Below are 20105 nucleotides of genomic sequence, written 5' to 3' on the forward strand. Positions count from 1 at the left end.
GCAGAAATGAATAAAATCCAGGCAGAAGTAAAAAGAAACTCTAAGAAATGAAGATCAGAGATTCAGAGATGAAAATTTGCAGAAATGAATAAAATCCAGACAGAAGTAAAAAAGAAACGAAATGAAGAACAGAAATTACATTTGCAAATCAATCTATTGTGAATTAAATCCAAGGTAGTAGATGAAGCAAGTTATGTGTTGCTACCAAGATCATCGTCGTGAGTAATGGCGGTCGAGGTCCATGAAGAGCAGCGTGGCCATGTGCATGTCATGGGAAGCGACATCCCATGAAAGACAACTCTCATGCCCCACTACCTCCTGATGATATTTGCCATGATAAGGACATGAAAGGTGCATGCATAGCGCAGTGTCCTCGGGGAAGCTCAAGTTCTCAACCATGGTTAAGGGCCGCGTCACTGCAGAAACCAAATCAACTGTATTTGTACGACGCTTTCTTTTAATATATCTTTTAACATGCGTCCTGATGGGCAGTTTCATTCATGTTCGACTCCAATACATATCTGACTGAGATCCAACGAAGATTCGACCCAATTACATGTAAAAAGTCTACTGTCTTTTCATTTTCTCTACGGACAAATTGAAATGAACAGTTAGAACTAGAGGTCCCTACTTATCATTAACGAGTATAGATAACTTTGACCATGCAATAAAGGATCTCACCTACAAATTTGAACTAATAAGAACTTTCGCTTTTAATTCAATCTTGTTTTATATCAAAATAGCAACGGCGATGATGATATACGTAGTCCTTATAAATTTATAAAGGAAACTGGCAGGGAAACTGGAACATGCAGTTGGTTTCAGAAACTGTGGGCTGAATTGAAGGCGGATTGAGGGGGGCCGAATAAATACGCCCACATGGGGGCAGAGGAATGGGAAAAGCATGTTAACACCACTGCCCACGGCCGTCTCACCTACATGAACGAGGTTTTACTGACACACACACACCATATTGAATGTGCATATGATATCTTATCACATTTGGATTCGATCTTAGATGAATATCAAATTCGATTCGAATTTGTATTCAGAATAGATTTTAGATTAATATTTTATATTCAATGTCCATATATTCAAAAGTCAGTTCTTAACATATCGTAATGTGGCTGGAATTAGATTATGTGTTTCAAAGTTGATCCGATATTGTTTACCACCTTCCATACAAATACACATTCCTTCGCCAGTTGATTATTCTCACCAAATAATAATAATAATAATTGAATAAAAATACTCAATAACACCTAACGTTAAATATATAGTATTTATAAGCAAACAATTTGTGTTCTCAAATTACGAATATGTGATTGCGAAGTACACTATGATGCCTGGAGTACCTAGAACATAGTGTTTGCTTGTGGCAAGAACACAAATGTTCTTCTCACTAAACAGCCTCACAGTGTATCATTGAAGTATTTGTGACCACTTTTCCGGGCAGAGCCACCTTTTCTACTTAATAATTTAAGAACAACTCTGTCCCACACGAGACCGCAAGTGCATTTGAACCCATGTATGCAGGAAGCACCCAACGTGTGCTCTAGCAGAGACGGACTACTCGTTCCAACTTACATTTTAATTTCTCCAAAAGTTTGGGCAGGCCGACCCACTTTTTCTCTTTTTGCACTTTTTATTTTTTGATCTTTTTCTGTGTATTTTATTCCATTTCGCAGGTGCCTTTATTGCTCGAGGAGGTCCAATATATCCATCCAGTAAATGCCTTTTTCAAGAAGGAAAACCATATGTGAAAAAAGAAGGGCACATACACGTGGTCCAATTCTACCCTACATATGCATATTCAAGGCAGGAACTAAAAATATCATATTCATCAAAGAGCATTTAAAGTTTTTAAAAAACTAAAATATTTTAAAAATTAAAAATCTATGTGTGACACTAGATCAAATCAAATTAGAATGCGACTCATGTGATTCAAATCAGCTGATTAACCTGTCGTTCAACCGCCCATTCTCGATGGTTAGAGACAATCTCAAGAGACATATCATAGTTGGTCGAATGAGAAGACTCGTGAAAGTCTGATCATTAGTTTAATTCTCGTGAGGAGCGCTATTCTACTAAACTGTAAATGGTAGATGCACGGCACTCTAATTGAAAGGTATCTTGCTCCTCACCGAAATCCAGAAGCAGCACTGTCGAAAAATTCTTGTTGCTGTTGCTGTATTGTTTAGAAAATAAAATCTGAGATTTTCTTTCACTTGAGTGTAGAACACAGACTTAGTATTGAGAGCCAAAAGGTGCGCACCAACCGCCACACACATACATGCACCAGGTTGACATTCGTATGTATCTATGGCTCGCAATTAATAGCAGTAAATGGGACATGGATGGCTAACTTACTAGTGATGGTCCCTTGCTACTCTCATATTTAATGGTATTATTTTACTGCTTGTGGATCTTTGGTGGACCAGCGCCCTGATGCACATGAACTCATGTGTTCATGAGCAGGAGAGGGAGAGTCTCTTTCTCTTCTTTAGTGGTCTTACTTTGTACTTGGTTCTTGACAATGGCACGGCTTCTGTGAGAACCAATAATAAGAAGGAAGGAAAAAAATTTGAGTCCTATGTCAAGCATGATGGCGAGATAGCTACTGGCCTTGTCCTTATAATGAGGGACAATTCGATTTCGACCTAACCCTTATGGTTAGGTTTGATAGCCAATCAATCTAGGGTTTTAGCAAACTCTCAACTACCATCTAGAGTTTCAAAGGGAGGGAGAGAAACCAAAGATCCGCACCGAACGATCAATCAGAGCTTACAGAAAGGAAGAAGCAAATGAATAGATGCTCACGAGATCGAACCGCAAGATTCTGACTGTCCTAGATGGCTTGATCGGCTTCGGAGCTCGTTTTCACTTCTCCATCCCCAGAGATTTTTCTCATCAACAAACAAAGGAACAGAAAATCGATTGGCTGCTCTACGAATTCAATAAAATAATATTTGAGTGCACCTGGGAAAGTCATTCTTTGTCCATCTTCTTCTCAATTTCATTTTTTTGCGTTGGGTTACTCCTACTTTGTGCTGCACCAATCAAAATACTAAAAATTCAACCGAGTTTTTATATGGGATTTTGAAATCGGCCAAAGCTCCCACCCAACCTGTCATCGAAATCAATATATCAAACTAGACGAGGGTATATATTTTGCATTAAGCTTTCGAGGATCTCATTCAAGACTTACTTGAACTGCTACTCAACAGAAAATAAGGGCTTCGGTTTCCAGCCATAGGGGTAGAGGAAGGCAAAAGCGAGATTTTCATCGTTTGTGGATCACTCGGATAAATGCAGTAACCCGCGAGAATGGGGTACCCTATAGTCGATTAATACACTATCTGCGCAAGAAGCAGCTCCTTCTTAATCGTAAAATACTTGCACAAATAGCTATATCAAATAGGAATTGCCTTTACATGATATGCCTATGACTAGCTTAAGATGCACTATAGGGTTCCTGTTTGTGGAATGTCTTGCATGTCGACATTGAGGAAGCAGGACGTGGTCAAGAACATAAGATGCAAATGGAAATCCGTTCACACCCTTGTTTAGTTAAGAAAAACACATACTATAGCGAAGGAAATGTCGCACATACTATTGTTTGCGGTTCAAAAAAAAGAGCATTAAGAATGTAACTAAAGACACATTATCGATACAACACTCAATCCAACCAGCTATGCTATGGCTTTTGCAGACATCCTTTGGAATGCAATGATCTACGATCATATGGCCTTCTGCAAAGACGTCGTCAAGACATAAAAAGCATCGGCAACACCGGTGGGCTTGAATTAGCAATCAATTTCTGATTCGTTCAAGTTCGTTTGGCCTTCTTGATCTGTAGCATCAATAAGTTGCATCAAAAAAGAAGAAAAAAGCAGGGTTCGGATCGTGAATCTTAAGATAGTTGGCTAACTTGGTTCATTTGGATCGGTTAACTTTGTCGCAAGGCCAATTAATCGAGCAGTAGGACACCGTTCGTGAACGAGAGAGACGGGCCGTGAAGATTAATTTTCACATAGACAGGCAACTACAACAGTAGCTGCATAATAAATGAAGCATCCACCTCTCACAGCGAATTAAGTGCAGTAAAACTCTATGGTTCTCAAAGAAATTAAGATTCGTGCTACACTTGTAAGAGCAAGAATGCAACACATGTATCTGCTTTCCAACCGACGATTCTGAGATTGTTAACCTGTAACGCGAATCTCAAGCCCACTGGCCCATTAAATACAGCAGGATCGAAAGCTCTGAATCTTATCCATCGAAGTAATCTCTCCGTCTCTCTCTAACTTGTGAACTTTTTGTTCAAGTGTGAATTTCTTTGTTCAAGTGTGAATTAAGAAAGGTGTGAATAGGGATGTCAATATATTCGATTACTTTTATGATTTTTGTGATAGAAAAACTTATACCATTTTCATAAATTTATGATCCAATTCCGATTTTTATTTAACGTTAATTGGACTTTTAATAAACAACTGAATCTAAAGCCTAAACCACGTTATGATATGCTACGAACTGTAACTTTAAAGTGTATGGACATTGGATGTTACAGGATATTTATTTGAAACTGAATCCTATTTCAAATTTGAATCGGACAATTGTGTACTTATTTAAAACAATTTCTGAATCCGAATATGGAGGGGATGTCATTTTTTTAAATCCGAGTCCAATCCGATTTTTCATCAAATTACAAAAGGATGTTCATCAAATCATGTCACCCCATTTCACACAAGAAAATCCAAAACTGAGCTCAGGACGGGCTATTTTCTTCATTAGCTTCGCATTTGTATTCCCCACAAGCAAAAATGTTATTTTGATTGTATACGAAAATACAAAAACGATTGTACAGTGAATACAAGCAATACCCTCACTCTTCCTACCACTTAATATGTCCCTAAACATCCCCTAATTTTAATGCAGCTATAGACATATATAGCTCCATTAAGATCCCACGCATTTATATATACAGTAATGGGTATATCAACAGGCCAATCCAGACATCCACATCAAAGTATTAATTGAGAGAGATTTCTTATATTTTTGGTATATCTGTATATATATATTCATCTGACATCTTGTCTGCAAATTGGGCAGGAGCCTTCTAATATGAGCCACCGATCTATGCAGCCCACATGGAAATGGTGCCTGCATTTAGGCAAACTCCGAGCGCTGTCCCCTTCACTCAGTTCCTGCTCAAAAATTAGGAATACTACCCAATGTAACTATGAAGTGAAGAAGATCATATATATATAAATGCTTTTACGTTTTGTTAAGGAAGACTAACCTGGAGACAGATACTGCAAGGGGCCTGGTTCTCTCCGGCGCCGGCGTTTCTCTTCCTGCCAACAACAAATTCCGGCAGCCTGGTGATGGAATCAGAAGACATCCCCTTTGTTGCGCTTACATCAAAGAGACTGGTGAGATCCTCATAACTCATGTCCACCGCGCTGGCCTGCAACAATGTCTATGACTCTTCTCAATCTTTGTCCCTCAGTAGACATATAGGTATAATTTAAACACTTCACAAATTAATAAGCTTCAACGCAATCAAAACCTAAAACCATATTCTAAGTGCCAGTTTGACGGGCCGGATTCCAGCATTCGCCGGGAAGTTTTTCCCCTGAACAGTGGAATTCAGGTGGTGTATGTGTTTCGGTCACTACAAAGGCCGACCTTGCCATGCCCAAGGGGGTTGGCTATGAGATTGGGTAGGTGCTGTCAATCAACGTTTTGAATCCTCGGGGTGCCAACTCATGATTGTGCTGCAAATGATGGGCTGACATTCAAGTTGAAGCGTAATGGAGGTAGCATCTCCAAGCACCAAAACAGACCCTATACCTTAAGGGATGAGAGGTTCGGTGGAAGTTTCGGCCTTCTTCGGGTGGTGGGTCAAACCTCATTCATCCGAAAGCCCAATCTTGCCCGATTTGGTGTTACTAATAAATTTTAGTTTAAACTTAGAAACACTGGCTTCCATAGTTTTTTTCTTTTAGGAGTAGCTTTCAACATGTTAATTGGGAGCAGCTTTCACAACAATAATTAGGAGACAGTAGCTTTCATCATATTAATTAGGATGCATGCCTTTTGAAAGGGCGATGTCTTGGAAAAGGTACCTTCCTCAGGGGGCGGAAAGGTTCGTTCCTCAGGGCATAAAGATCATGCTCGTGAGTTTATTATGGTGCTGCTCTATTGGATGCATCTTCTGTTCATGGAGGAAAAGTGGTATAGCAGAAACCACCATCATGGCTTTTAGTAGTCCTGCAACTTCTAGTAATTTATTGGGCACCAACTGATCAAAGTTTATTTCTTGTCTTTTAATTTTCTTCCCTTTTTGTTGGCTTAATTGAATAATCATATTATTTACTCTTTAATTTAGTATGATCAGTAGTATGAGTTTCTTTACACGAAGTAGTTAGATTTATCAAAAAAAGATCAGTAGACGGTGAAAACTTATTTACCTGCCGTCTATATGCTGCTACGATCACCCGTCTCATTCGTTCTTGGAAGAATTTGCCACTGAGCAAGCTACTAAAGATGGCCATCTGCATCATCCACAACAAAGTATGATATAATTAGCGTCTATACATATGCTTTTTTATATGAAAATACTAACCATCTAGTGAGACATGACCACGACCACCCAGCCAGCGTTTGATGTTCTTGCTGAATTTTCTCTTCCTCGTTTACTGGGCAATCTTATGCTTCGCCTTGGGAATTGAACTAAGCCTTGGGAATTGTACTAAGCCTTGGGACTAGTAAGTGGAAAGAAAGCCAGAATGATTTGTATGCTATTTTGGGATTGGTTTCTTGCTTCTTTTCTTTATCATTCTTACTTTTCCTTTCTTTGTTTCTTTGTTTTTTCTTTTTTTTTTCTTTTATACAAACCTTCTTCCCCACCCTAAAATTGGTGGATCCTAAGGAGCAAAAGAGACCTTAAAAACCAAAAATGAACGTGGTTGTCCTTCTATGTCATATTTACTTCATTTTTTAAACTTAAGTCTACCATATAGATTCAATTAAAAAAAAATTGAACTTAAAAATTTCATGACTAAATTGTGCATACGATCTTGCGATCGTTAAATTGCATTCACAACATCAATCTTGAATAGCTGATGAAGCAAGCACGAACAAGCTAGGATGATGACCAACGGGCTGGGCTTGGGTTGGCACTATCATAAACATGAGCCCACCTTGAACTTTTGGTCAGTTTGTTTGGGTTGAAGCATTACACTTTTAACGTTCTTCAACTTAAAAGCTTGCGTCGTAAATCTAATTGATAAATAACCAGATGAATAAGAAGATTGATAGTGATTGGAAAATTAATTACCAAGGAAAATGGTCCGCCGGAGATGGTGGAGTCGAGAATCTCGATGGACACAATCACGCCATTGAAGGCTCCAACTTTTGCACCTTGAGCGCACCCAATCTCTGCAGTTTGGCCGCGCACCGCACCAACCCCCAGCCCCACGATCGCACCAACTGCGGTACACGCACATTTGCAGCTTTTGTTTAATACATGCATCGCTTGCTCCCAACATTAATTGGGATTTGTTAATGCTGTCACTTTGTGTCACGTTCAATTCATTTTTTTTGTACCACTTGCTTCCTTTTAGTGGTCTACTAACGATGATTCTGCCCATTCAGACAGGTTATCTAACCAAGTTTGTCAATCCAAAGTGGATGGATGCAGGGACGGAGTTTGGAATTTTTAACGATGACAACTCGAATTATATATTCAAAATTTTGATACAAGCTAAAATATCGTTTTTCAAAATATGTATATAGAATGCATATTTATTAAAAATTTATATGTAAACTTTTTTAATAAAAGTTTTAAGAAGAGTCAAGACTCTGCCCACTCCTTGCTCTACAAAGATGAAAATACTCATCACCTTTTTCTTATTATTTTTTCTTAGTCATCCATCATGAATCGAACGACTTTAATTAAATGGTTGTATGAGTCTAAAAAGTCAGAGTTACCATTTAATTTTTTTACTCACACAAAAAAAAGCATACAGAGAGGCAGGGACAGTCTCTTTCTCTTCTTAATTGTCCTCGGAACATGGCATGTGTAATATGGACCAACACTACAAAGGACGGCTTATGGGAATGACAGGAGAACGCGGCTCCAATCGTTACTGTATCTCAAAGAGTTTCTGCAAACACGGCGGCATAACCTTGTTAGATACTTGAGTTAATGCTCAAGCACTGCCACTTACGGAATCGCACTGCATTTTATTGCATGTTCATACTCTATAACACAACTTAGCGTACAGGGGATGCGACTCTATGCGGCATATTCAGCAATTGCTGCAATGGTATTCAACAATTGCTCATAGTTGAAACAGCTTAATGGGCAGCCCTGTTTTCACCTCTGAAATGTTCAGAAGGCCCTTTCTAGTTCAACTATTTTGAATCTGCACAGCTTTTCCGAGATGATCAAACACCACTGTCAGACACAAAGAGATGATGCTTACCTAAAGCAAACGCAGAGGTCAGTGCCGCCAAAGTGAAGCCCTTGAGTATCTTCCATGCAACTCGCACGGTCACACTCTCCATGAACACCAGCCGCAGCACCACAGCTGCAACAATCTTTTCCCCTTGTAGGCCCACCGATCAAGAGAAGAATGCTGGTTGGGAGCTGCAATTCAATGGAAAGAGTTGATGCGGAGTCCCTTACAAGTAAAGGGGCAGGAAGAGGAAGAACATGGAGGGGAGAGAGATGGGAGGGGGAAGTTGCTGGTTTTGGGCTTATGGGAGAGAGTGGTGCTGTGGCAAGGGTGAAGTCTTGCATTTATAGCTAAACTGGTCTGATCTTCTCCCCTTGCAGAAGCCTCACATGAAGAAGTAGCTTTCTTACAGGAAGATTAGTATGGTGGGGAATTAATGGTCCCCTGCTTAGTGGATGGTGCCACTTGATAATAGATCCATCATTTTATCAACTTGGGTGTATGGGCGTCCATCCTCTATGAGTTGGAAGACTGTAAATGATCATTTAATAGCTTGATTAGGAGATCCAGTCCGACTCTGTGCTCCTGTAGTTAACCTCCTTCACCCTTATCGACATCTAGAACATCAACAAGTTGCATTCTCGGTAAAATCTGATGTTGTTGAGGAAGAATATCCAAAGAAAGAAGGAACTCGCTAGGATCGATGCCAAGAGAAACGGTACTTTTATCTCCTTTAGAACTTAGATTCGGAGCTGGGGACCATCGAAAGGGTAGGGTCGGACAATGCAGTCCATTGATTTTTCTTGGGTACACTTTGAGAGGAGAGGAGAAATTCTTTCAGGAAGAAAAATTGGTGAAAAAGACGGTCCATTAATCGAGAGAAAAAGAAATCCTGCCTCTTTAGGAGTGAAAGTGAACTTTGGTAAAATGTTCATCTAGTTTTGTCGTGCTCAAAGTTTAATCTTCGAACATAGGTAAATGCGTTTTGGACACCAAAGTTGCTGAAAAAGAAAAAGGAAGAAGCTCAGAAACATTTTCTTTTGCAGAAACAGACCAACAGGCCAGATACGGCCTCCGTAGCATAATGTTGTGTACATTCTTTAGTAATCAATCAGGGGAAAAAGAAAAAAGAAAAGAAAAGAAATCCTCCACGTAAAGATCATTTTGCAGAAAAAGGTAAGATATATATCTCAGAAAATGCAAATCATAAAGTCATATGAACAATGAAGAAAAACAAACAACTACTGCTTTGGGAACGGGGTAAACGTCCAAATAAAAGCATAATATATGCCATTTAAAATATGTGCTCTAGATCTGCCCTTGTACTCTCATAATAATATCCATGTTCATTTTGGAATGCTAGCTATATGAGCACATTTTTGGCTACATCAGTATAGGCTTTATATTCATCGGCATCTAGTCCCTAAATTGAAAGCTAGCTAAAGAACTGACTATGTTCGATTGTGAAGGAAGAAGGATAAAATGTCGTGTCAGTTTCTATGCGGTTTTCAATGTCGATCGCGTTTGAATCCCCATTCGATGTGACAAAACTTCGATTACAAGCTGTCCACAAAATTAAAGGTACTGCCTAGCTTTCTCTCCCCTACGTGAAGTTCGTCCACTTGGGGAACGACTAGATAGAGATTGCCAGAGGAGGAGCTCGTGCTCTTTAACGCAACATTCAAAACCCAATCGTAAATGCATGCACGAGTATGCCCACTTCGGTTGCCCTGACAGAACAGCAGCTCTGTCCATATTCATCTCTTTGGAAAACATTTTAGACCGCCAAGTATATATATATATATATATATATGGATGAGTTATACCTGGGTTGGCCATAGGTGCCAGAAGAGGCTAAGGACATGCTGACAGTTGGATGATGTGCACATTCCTCGGTTATGGTGAAGATGTGTAAGATTAATGACTTCCATATATGGTTTTTAGTTAAATTGTCTTTATTATCTACACTCTTCTGTGCAGATTTTATGTCTATTTTATAGAAAGAGCAGATGAAAGCGTAATAGAAAAAAGGAAACGTAAAAGATATAGTCTTCAAGAGACGCTTGCAGTTCTTACGGTGGTTTCATCCTGCCATCCCAGTTCTCTCAAATAATCTCCCAATGCAACAGTGAATCTGTGTTTGAAAAACAAAGATAGAAATCCTCTGCTTCAGTTGTCACAGTTCTGTTAAAATGATCCAGTTACCATGTATACGGCCACAAACTGAACATGTTACGAGTTTAACACATCCAATAATCGGGATAAGACATCAATCATAAATATTTTCCGGCGTCTCCTTCACGGGTTCTTACGTCTGGACCTCTGCCTGCCACGATAGATTGCTGAGACGCCTTTTGGTTTCACACGAAGAAAACAACAGCAACATGGTCTATCAACACGCAACTCTCTTTTCACGTAGTAATCTTCTTGACTGACAAAGAAATGGTCATGCAATTCTCTTTTTCTAATGACCACAACGGCTATTTAGGGCATGGTTGAGTGTTTGTTTGCAAGAATGGTCTGAGACAGACATGCACTCTGTTTAGACCGTATTCAGACATGGCTGGGTTGTCTTTTTTTTTTTTTTTTCAATGGGTATCTGATTTTTTTTTTTTTTGTTGCTGTCTGGTTTCATTTATACCTTTCCACCTTCATTAAAATTCTTTCCGTATTGTAAGGGTTACAACATAGCTGAATGAATGATGGAAGAAACATGCTCACAATGTGTCTTCAATTCAATTCATGTGGGTACTATTTATCTGAATTACACACCGTGACTACGGGTAAGGCTGCGTACTAGGCCCGACAGCACGGTGACTATGTGTAAGGCTGCACACTCGGCTGGGCTGCCGCTTGGTACCCAGTAATCGTCCCTACTCGGCTTTGGGCCCGGGCCCAAGAAAAAGGGAATCAAGCTGGGCCGGCCCAACTCGTTATTAGGTCAGCCCTGGTGGGCCCAATAAGTCTTATTCGGGCCCGATATTATTTTTAAAATTTTTATTAATATATATATATATATATATATATATATTATTTTATTATAATTAATTATATTTATATTTAAAATATTTTTAAATTTAATTGGGTCCGGCTCAAGTTTTTTGAGTCGGGCCGGACTCAGGCCTAGTTTTTGGATGTTGGGCCTGTTGGGCCCGGCTCGTTATCAGGCCGAGCCCAGCCCAATGCCCAAAACCATGGGGGCAAGAGGAAGCCAATATGGTTTCACTTCTCATGAACTGCCAAACACTTTCCTATTACATTAGGTCCTTGAATAACTAGGTCCTTGAATAACCTTGAGATAGACCTCTGAATTTTATTGCATATATATCTCAACGTTATTGCATATATATATATATATATATATATATATATATATATATATATATATATATATATATTATATCCCAAAACATTGATGTCCTAATACATAAATGAAAAAAGATATGAGAAAGAGACGATATTTCACCTGAATGTATGACCATTATCATGCCTTGCAAGAATAATTGAATTTCCGGCTTCCTTTCAAACTCTAGTTTGCTGACCTTTGGAAGGCTGAAAGGCCAAGTATCGAAAAACATCTCCATGCCGCAAACGACGTGTTGGACCTCTCTAATTTACATTGGCAATGATGTCAATTGACCGCTCAAAGAGGGCGGCGAGGGTCTGAAACTGAACTGAAGCAGGCCATTACTACTAGAGGTCGCCATGAGAGCAGCGTGGTACTCCATGGCTTCATAAATTGTGTGCTTGGGGGAGAGCGACCCCCACGTTTTGACGTGGAATGAAGGGAAGTCTGATTTCATTACCCTTGTATCGTATTTTTATCCTTTGCAGTCCAAATGAATAACACCAAAACATGACAATTCAAACCTTGAATTCCTTGGATGTGGACTGATTTACTATGGCGCTGCACCAACTATACACAAGAGTTTGTGACTTAATTGCTCTTCTTTTGGAAATATTTTTTGAAATTTTGGGGTTTTTTAAGATTCATTTATAATTCATACACACTTGATCTTACAAGTCCATCCTTGCCTAGTTGGGATTGAATTGCGCTTTTGATTAGAGAATTCCATTGACCTTTTGAGATATTTAATATATCACACACTGCATGTGATAGACGATAGTTAGAAACTAATAAGTTCGAAAACAATACAAAATGAAGTAAAGTTTCTTTTTCCTTTTCTTTTTGAAGCTGGAGTTAAGTTGCAAAACCGAGCACTGGAAACACCCAAAGATGTGACAAGAAAATAAGGTAAGCTAAACAATTTGTTTGCGTTTAATTATTATGAAAGGTGCATCCAGACAGCTTCCACCGTGTTTGAATGGAAGACCACATCCTTGCACGTTCCCCATCATTGAAACGGGCTACATTCCATGTGACAAGCTTTTATCTATCCACCCACAAGAGAGGCTGGCCCAGTCAGAAAATATGGCCACAAAGCTATCAAAATTCTAGTGAAATTTTATCTTAGAGCCGATATAGAAGTAGGCGTACATGATGGTCCAGTCAGATCGATCAAACTCATCAAACCCATATTAGGGGTAAAATGGTCACTTAATGTTTAGATAACATTTTTTTTGCATAAACTTACGTTATGTGTTACGTATACCTAAGTTTATCATTTTTCCGATTTCTGAAGCTTCAATTCAAAATCTTTTTGCCATCTGTAATTCAAATCAATTCCATGAACAAAATGATCATTTCATTTAATGACATTCCTCTACGTAAAGTTAGGTTATCAGTCCTATACACCTAAGTTTATTGATATTCGCATCTCTAGAGAGTTATAAAATTTAAATTTTTTAAGCAATGCCAATATATAATTGAGAAAAATTGTCCCAAAGTATCAATTTAAAAATAAGCTTTTATTTTTTTTTGATTATATGAATAACTGCCTCCGTCCCTGGCTGTCTGTAAACGACTCGTTGTCATTAACTAAAAGGTTGGGTTAGTCCTGATTTTTTTTTTTTTTAAAAAAAAAAAAAAACACTTGACCATATTTGAATTGAATATCTGATCAACTTGCTTTAAGTAAGTGCGATGCATATGAAAGATTAGCATCTAAATTGGATTTCAGATCAGATTTGATTATGAATCTTAAAGTGGATCTCGGATCAGATTCGTTTGTGAATTTCAAACTTGGGTTGGAGTTTTCTTCATTCACATTCAAATTTGAATCGGAACCCGAACATGTGAACATCCAAGAAATTGGATACGGTAAAACATATATCCAATGGAAACCTGATCCACCATGTCCTTAATCCCTCTGTCCATTACTTTGAACCCATACAGGTCAGAAAAGATGGGGTTATCCAGTACAAGGCTTTAATTAGCAATTTAACTTACTAAAAACTTGATTATTTGTGAAAAAAATAAAATTAATTTGAATAGAAAAACTCTTAAAATATTCCTAAAAACTCCAAATCTTTCTGAGATGGTTTGCCACTGAATGGGTGTTGATTATGTTAATAGTGCTATCGATATATTAACTATCATTTGGCAACAAGAATTGTAATAAATTGTTTCATTAGTATGCCACATATACATATTCGTAATGAAAATTGTAATAATTAACTGTTGTATGAATATGCTCCAAAGATTATGAATGTTTTTGATGCATGAATTAGATCATAAAAATTTTAAAGTAACATTCATTTATAAAATCTACTTGAATGCATGAATTAGATGATAAATATTTTAGATTGACATTCATTTAAACTTCTTGGCTCATAAAATCCATTTGAAGAACTTATAAACAACTGCCCACCGCTGTTCTTTGTTCCTTCTTAAATACAATGCTTAAAACTGTTATATTCTGATCAATTTCATTATGATAAATAATTTGCCTATCCAACTCATTAGGATTTAGGGTCATGGACGGGCAAAATCTGGATTTTCGTAGATCCCGACTTGTTTCAAGTATTGACCGAGCCCAGTGAAGGAGAGCCGAAACCTGGGAAATGGAGATCCGTTTCTTCCAAACACAGCCCAGGTCTTAAGGGGAGAGGTTGGTCAACCGCTATATACGAGCAAACCCCCAATTGGCGCGCTCTCCCGCGGAGACCCCACCGATAGCTTGTTTGAAGATCGAACCCCATTAGGGTTCTCAGCTTCCTCTGAGGTTCTTTGATTGCTTGTTCTTTCCCTGCGCTTGGTTTCTTCTGATTTTAGAGAGCTTGAAGCTTTCTTTCGTTGTTGAAGGTGTGTCAATGATCTTTGTTTCGCTTTCTTTTCCTTTTTATATTCTTTTTCTCCATTTTGGCGTTGTTTTCGCTTTTGGGCATCACCTGAAATGGCGGCTCTTGGGTTGCTTCATCGTCAAATTTGGTTTTTTGGGTATTCGGAGAAGACGCTTGCTGGTTTATTCAATTATGCTTGTCTCATTTTGGTTTTCTTCTGCTCCAGCAGAAAGCGCGTTGAGGGCCTGGGGCTTTGGGTTTGGATTTTTTTTTTTTTAGAATTTGGGTGGTGTTGAGTGTGGTCGTCGTATTGGGTTCTTTAATTTTTTTTTCAATACCTTTTTCTTGTTTCTTTTTCTGGCTTGAGTTCGCTTTAGTCTTGTGAGGTTCATCTGGCCTGCATTGTGGTTTGGAATCTCATATGGTTATGTTGTGCACTAGATATTGGTTCTTAGTAAAATGGTTCAATTTTTTCCTGTTCTGCGTTAACAACTTATCGTTCTCGTCCTTATTCTTGTTTTCTTGTTTTATGTTCATTTGGGGATATGAAAGTGATGAATTCTGGTTCACCTGATAAAGAGGTCGATGCTTCAATGGGTGTTGCTGAGATTGACGGTGAGATCCCTGCCGGGGGTAAATGGTCAGCTGCATTAGATCTGAACCTAGCGGCAGGTAAGGACGAAGAGGGCTGTGGCCATGAGAATGATGTTCGGAATGGCCGGATGGAGATGGACTTGAATCAGCAGCAATTGCATGGTGAGGCTAATTCGTTGCCTGTGGTGAACGGAAATTATATTCATGAAATGGAAGACGGTGATCAGTTGGAGAGATCAAATATTCCAGGGGAAGATGGAATCGCTGGAGATTGTATTGGAAGGGACAGGGATATGGAGGCTGTTGATGATTTTGAGAGAAGATGTTGTTCCTCGCCGACGAAGATTGCATCTTTGCCTACTGAAAAGCTAAACGATGAAATTGATGTTCATGGAAAGCAGAATTCAGGCATTTCAGCTGGAGAAACCGGAAATGATTTTTATAGTTATGCTGGTAAGTCGAGTGATGAAATTCGAAGTAAGGACCATGATGACGAAGATGGTGATCTTTCAGATGCTGTTTATAAGAACCACCCCGTTGACAGGTTAGACAAGGAAGAAAACCAAATGGAATATGTTGCCGGTGATATGCAGAAGTATGAATCCTATAGCTCCAGCAATTTGGACGCACAACCTAATACCAAGGACATGCAAGGAAGTTACTCCCACCATTTTCCCCAAGAGCGTGTCTTAGGATCTGTTTCACCGGTTACGGCAACAGCAGACTCCTGTACACAATCTCCTCACAGATTCCCATCTGCAGGAATGGAACCAAATTCTCATGTATCACCATTATCTGAAAATCAAGAAGTTCCGGTTCCTCAGTGCGAAACTCCGCACTCATCATCACTCAAGTGTAGTCCTTCCCGTATGCAATCGCCAAAGGGTCATTCTGAACAGAAAGGAACAACTTCTCATGACAATATTCAGCAGGAGTTTTCCCCTAGAAAGTCTGCTCGCACAGATAAGGGATCTCGTTCTCCTCGAAGATTTCAGCAGCAAGACTCCCCAAAACAGGAAGATTCCTCTAAAGGTTGCCAATCTACTTCACCAAAAAGAAGGCACTCTTCACCAGGAAGGCACAAAAGACATGATCGTTCATTATCTAGATCGCCCAGCAGGCGGAGGGAACAGAAGGATGCTCCTTCTGGTTCAAGAAGAGACTACCGCTATAGGTCGCGGTCAAGGTCCCCCATGCAAGGGAACATTCCAGGAGATCCCCAAGGTAGGACATGCTTGGAAATCTGATGGCGTACCCTGAATATTTTTAGGTTCAATTAAGTGTTTTGATTTGGTTTGTTTGTTTGATTTGTCAGGAGGAGATATTCTCCAATGAGGAGGTCCCCTCCATCAGCTTATCATTCTCACCGCCGATCTCCAAGGAGGAGACCTTGGTCACCTCCTCCAAATCGGAGTACTGGAGTGGGGAAACCTGGGAATAGTTTATTTGTTGCTGGTTTCAGCTTTGCCACCACTGAGAGAGATTTAGAGAGGAAGTTCTCTAGATTTGGCCGAGTGACAGATGTTCGCATTGTTCGTGACAGGAGGTATGAACAAATTCTACGAGAATTTCATTTAGTAGCACATGTATGCGTACCTTCGAGATATCAAAGTAATGCAATGCCAAGTTGTAAATGTGCGTATGATGCATTTTGTATCTGAAAATTGTACATGCTTGCTAAGTAATATGTAATTCTTCCGATGAATAGGCTGGAATTTATATTTGAAAAAGATTCTTTTCCATGTTTTACATATATAATGAGATCAGTATCAACATAAACACGCATTACATCTGAGTCATTCAAATATGAAAAGGTTATGTCACACACACATTTATTACATACTTAAGAATGTATCGTCCAATAAAGGATGTTGCCGTTGTGCTAGACAGCCAGCCCAAACAACGGTAGCCTGCTATTTGTATGTGTGGCGGTTGCCTGCTTCTTTTTGTTCTTGTCTCTCACAAAAGGATCAAATTTTACTATTTGACTTTCAAGCTAACCTCTGAACCAATCTGACATAAGGAGTCTAATTTTACTTTATTAAAGTTCTAAACTCACATATCAATGAAAAAATTTGGTGACCTTCTCCAGGTTAGGCTGTACTTTCCCTTGTGGCAGTTGGTACATGTACTATAACTTATATGGTTGAAAGTTTTTCTTTTTATCAGTATGACATTTACCTATCTGTAGCTGAAAAAAGATTCAAATATTTGTAGTTTGTGGTGTGTATGTTTGATCATATAATGTTACGGCTAAAAATACCACCACTGTTCTTGAGGTCTATGTTGCACATAATGATCCTGGTTATCGTGACCAGTTATGTGCTATATTTACCTTCTGTCTGTAGACCTTCAAGACGTTGTAATGTTTCTAGGCATCAGGGCAAAAGCAATGATCCGGTAGTCTGATGGCATTTTTGTGGCGGTGACATTGTATGATCAAAGACTAAATTTAATATTGCTTGAGCTTTTGGAGTTGATTGGAAAAAAAAAATATACTCATAGGATTGTGTTTCTTTATGTATTATAAGTTGTAGCCAGCTTCATGAAAAGGTCAACATGATGGTTAGGAGTCTTAAGACTAAACAAAAGAACTCTCTGAAAATGAATTATTTCGTGGTTGTCATACCTCTATCTTAATATTATACTTTGATGATTTAGTCTGTACTTTGAAGCCACTATATGCCGAACTGAGCGATTCTGTTTAGTGATTTGACAGGTGGAAGAATGGAACCTAATCTAAAACTTTAATAACGTCTATTAAGGATGTGTCTAGTTTATGGTTTGTAATGTTGGTGATCAGGCATGTTTTTGTGGTCATGTAACTTGTTTTATTGTATCATCTAATTGCCTTACTCTTGTTTTATTGTATCATCTAATTGCCTTACTCTTGTTTATCATGTTTTAATCTATTTTAGTATTACATCTACCATAATTCTAACGCTGGCCATTTTTCTTCTCTAATGTACCAAGATCTGGTGATTCAAGAGGTTTTGGCTTTTTGTCCTTGGATCGAGATGAGGATGCTGATGCCGCAATTCGAGCTTTAGACCAGACCGAATGGAATGGGCGGATTGTCCTGGTTGAAAAATCAAAGACTCGTGCTCACTGAGTGTTCTTGTGTTTAGCTTGGGAAGTCTAGCCTCTGGCGGAGAGGCTGTGGCTTTCCATTTTCTGTCTTGTTTCCTGCCATATAGTCACCACAGTTTAATATAGGGCAAGTACTACATAAAACTAGAATCCTGACACTGTAATCAGTTCAAGTCATACTTTGGTACTCTAAAACTGAACGTGCCAATGTCCTTTTACTAAATCATCATCCATTTGGACTATGGAGTAGAGTAGATTCTGAAAAAATGACTTTTTTGCTGAGATACACTGTGCCAGATACTTAAACAAATTGTCTGATTAGTTGTCTATTTTACATTTTGACTTGTTCAACTGAATGACCCTTGCATAAATCTTTCAGGGCCTACCAGCGGCTAAATGAGAGTTGTGTACCTTATTTTACTGCGTGAGGGCCTCTGCCTTAATTTTGTTCGAGCACCTTCTGTACCTGGAAATTTCAACATGAACATAATGCGATTTGCATTTGTCAAATGTTTCTTATGGAGCTCGCGTGCGTTTGCCAGTTCTCAACTTGGTACCCGAAAGCAGGCAATCTGCAACATCGAGTAACTTGATTGGATGAGTGCACGGTGAACCTAGATTCTTTTGTTCAGCATACATTACCAGCCTCTGTTGTTCTGTGTAGATCTATCGTGCCGGTAACCTGAATATGCATTTAAAGGTAAAGCACAGCTCAAACATAAGATTCTGTCTCTCTTGTTATGAAATTGCTTATGGCCTGTGATCCTTGCTCCATCTGTTTATCATCTTGGCTACTTCATGTCTGCTTTCTTAATTTTGTAAAGTGGTTACTGAAAGCTTGAAGCTTGGGAGTATATTACATGGTTTAAGACCCAGAAGCAAGGCTGATTTAAGATTGGGTGCAATGGAATGCCAAGCTCTCACTGCTAACCCTATTCAGAATGCTGATCACTTCTTTGTGACAACCCTCCGGATGTGTTCCTCCTTCTTACCGTGGTTCAGTTGGATGTGTCTGTCATGCTGGTACTCTGCTGCAAACAGGTGACAGCAATACTTGTATATGGTCTTCATGAAGCATTGCAGATTAATTAGTAGAATAGTGTGGGCAACTTTTCATCTGCATTTCCTTATTCTGCTGATCCAAGCATGTGATAAGAGGCTTAGTGAGGTGAGCCGAGTCAGTCAAATTTTGAACCTATAGCAAGTCTCTTTTTCTTAAAAACTAGAGGATGTCTACTTTGTTTTTATTGTTGACGTTGATAGGTAAGCCGGGTTTAGGCAGACCCATACCATCCATTATGCACTAGACCTTAAGCTATCTGGTCAACCTATTTATCTCAATTGTCTTTGATCGTCAATATGTTAGGCCAACCCTGTGGGCGAACCTGGAAGCTGACTATTTCTTGACTAAGCCAGAGGTGACTCTGGACCTCTGGTCAACCGTCCATGTCTTGTCCAAAGTCACCTGTTCATTTGGAAAAGCCTGTGCGCTTATAAATTAATATTATGCGGATGTTCACAGAACTGATATCTGCAAAATGTTCGTTTCTGATGAGCCATAGTATTTGGAAGCATATATTGTGCTTACATTGTTTTCCCTTATACATACACATTACTTATTATGTAGAGTACACCAAAAAGTTGCTTTAACATACCATTTTTTAAAGATGTATGTTGGCTTAATAATGGAATTATTTGACAAAATTTACGGAGTTCTTATCTATTCTTAGTTACCAGTTGGCATGTATGCATATTAACATGAAAGTGATA

General features: G+C 38.9%; 2 protein-coding genes across 4 annotated transcripts; one reads left to right on the forward strand and one right to left on the reverse strand.

Annotated features, from left to right (window-relative positions):
* Nucleotides 1-4786: 4786 nt before the first annotated feature.
* On the reverse strand, nt 4787-9029 carry LOC116252833 (NEP1-interacting protein 2-like). 2 transcript variants are annotated; one of them, XM_031627402.2, is made up of 5 exons: nt 8496-9029; nt 7346-7497; nt 6477-6560; nt 5303-5482; nt 4787-5207 (listed from the first exon to the last, which is right to left on the reverse strand). In XM_031627402.2, exons 1-5 carry the CDS (start codon nt 8575-8577, stop codon nt 5082-5084), a joined length of 624 nt encoding a protein of 207 aa, XP_031483262.1. In that variant the 5' UTR covers nt 8578-9029; the 3' UTR covers nt 4787-5081. The 2 variants fall into 2 exon arrangements, with proteins under 2 accessions (XP_031483262.1, XP_031483271.1); XM_031627411.2 differs by having other exon boundaries at nt 4788-5207; nt 5303-5470; nt 8496-9026.
* A 5443-nt stretch (nt 9030-14472) lies between these two features.
* LOC116266203 (uncharacterized) lies at nt 14473-18669 on the forward strand. 2 transcript variants are annotated; one of them, XM_031647330.2, is made up of 4 exons: nt 14473-14593; nt 15204-16469; nt 16561-16791; nt 18219-18669. In XM_031647330.2, the coding sequence occupies exons 2-3, from the start codon at nt 15206-15208 to the stop codon at nt 16578-16580; spliced, it is 1284 nt and encodes a 427-aa protein (XP_031503190.1). In that variant the 5' UTR covers nt 14473-14593; nt 15204-15205; the 3' UTR covers nt 16581-16791; nt 18219-18669. The 2 variants fall into 2 exon arrangements, with proteins under 2 accessions (XP_031503190.1, XP_031503182.1); XM_031647322.2 differs by having other exon boundaries at nt 14509-14673.
* The last annotated feature ends 1436 nt before the right edge of the window (nt 18670-20105 follow it).

This window comes from Nymphaea colorata, chromosome 1, assembly GCF_008831285.2.
Source record: "Nymphaea colorata isolate Beijing-Zhang1983 chromosome 1, ASM883128v2, whole genome shotgun sequence".
Taxonomy (NCBI): Eukaryota; Viridiplantae; Streptophyta; class Magnoliopsida; order Nymphaeales; family Nymphaeaceae; genus Nymphaea; species Nymphaea colorata.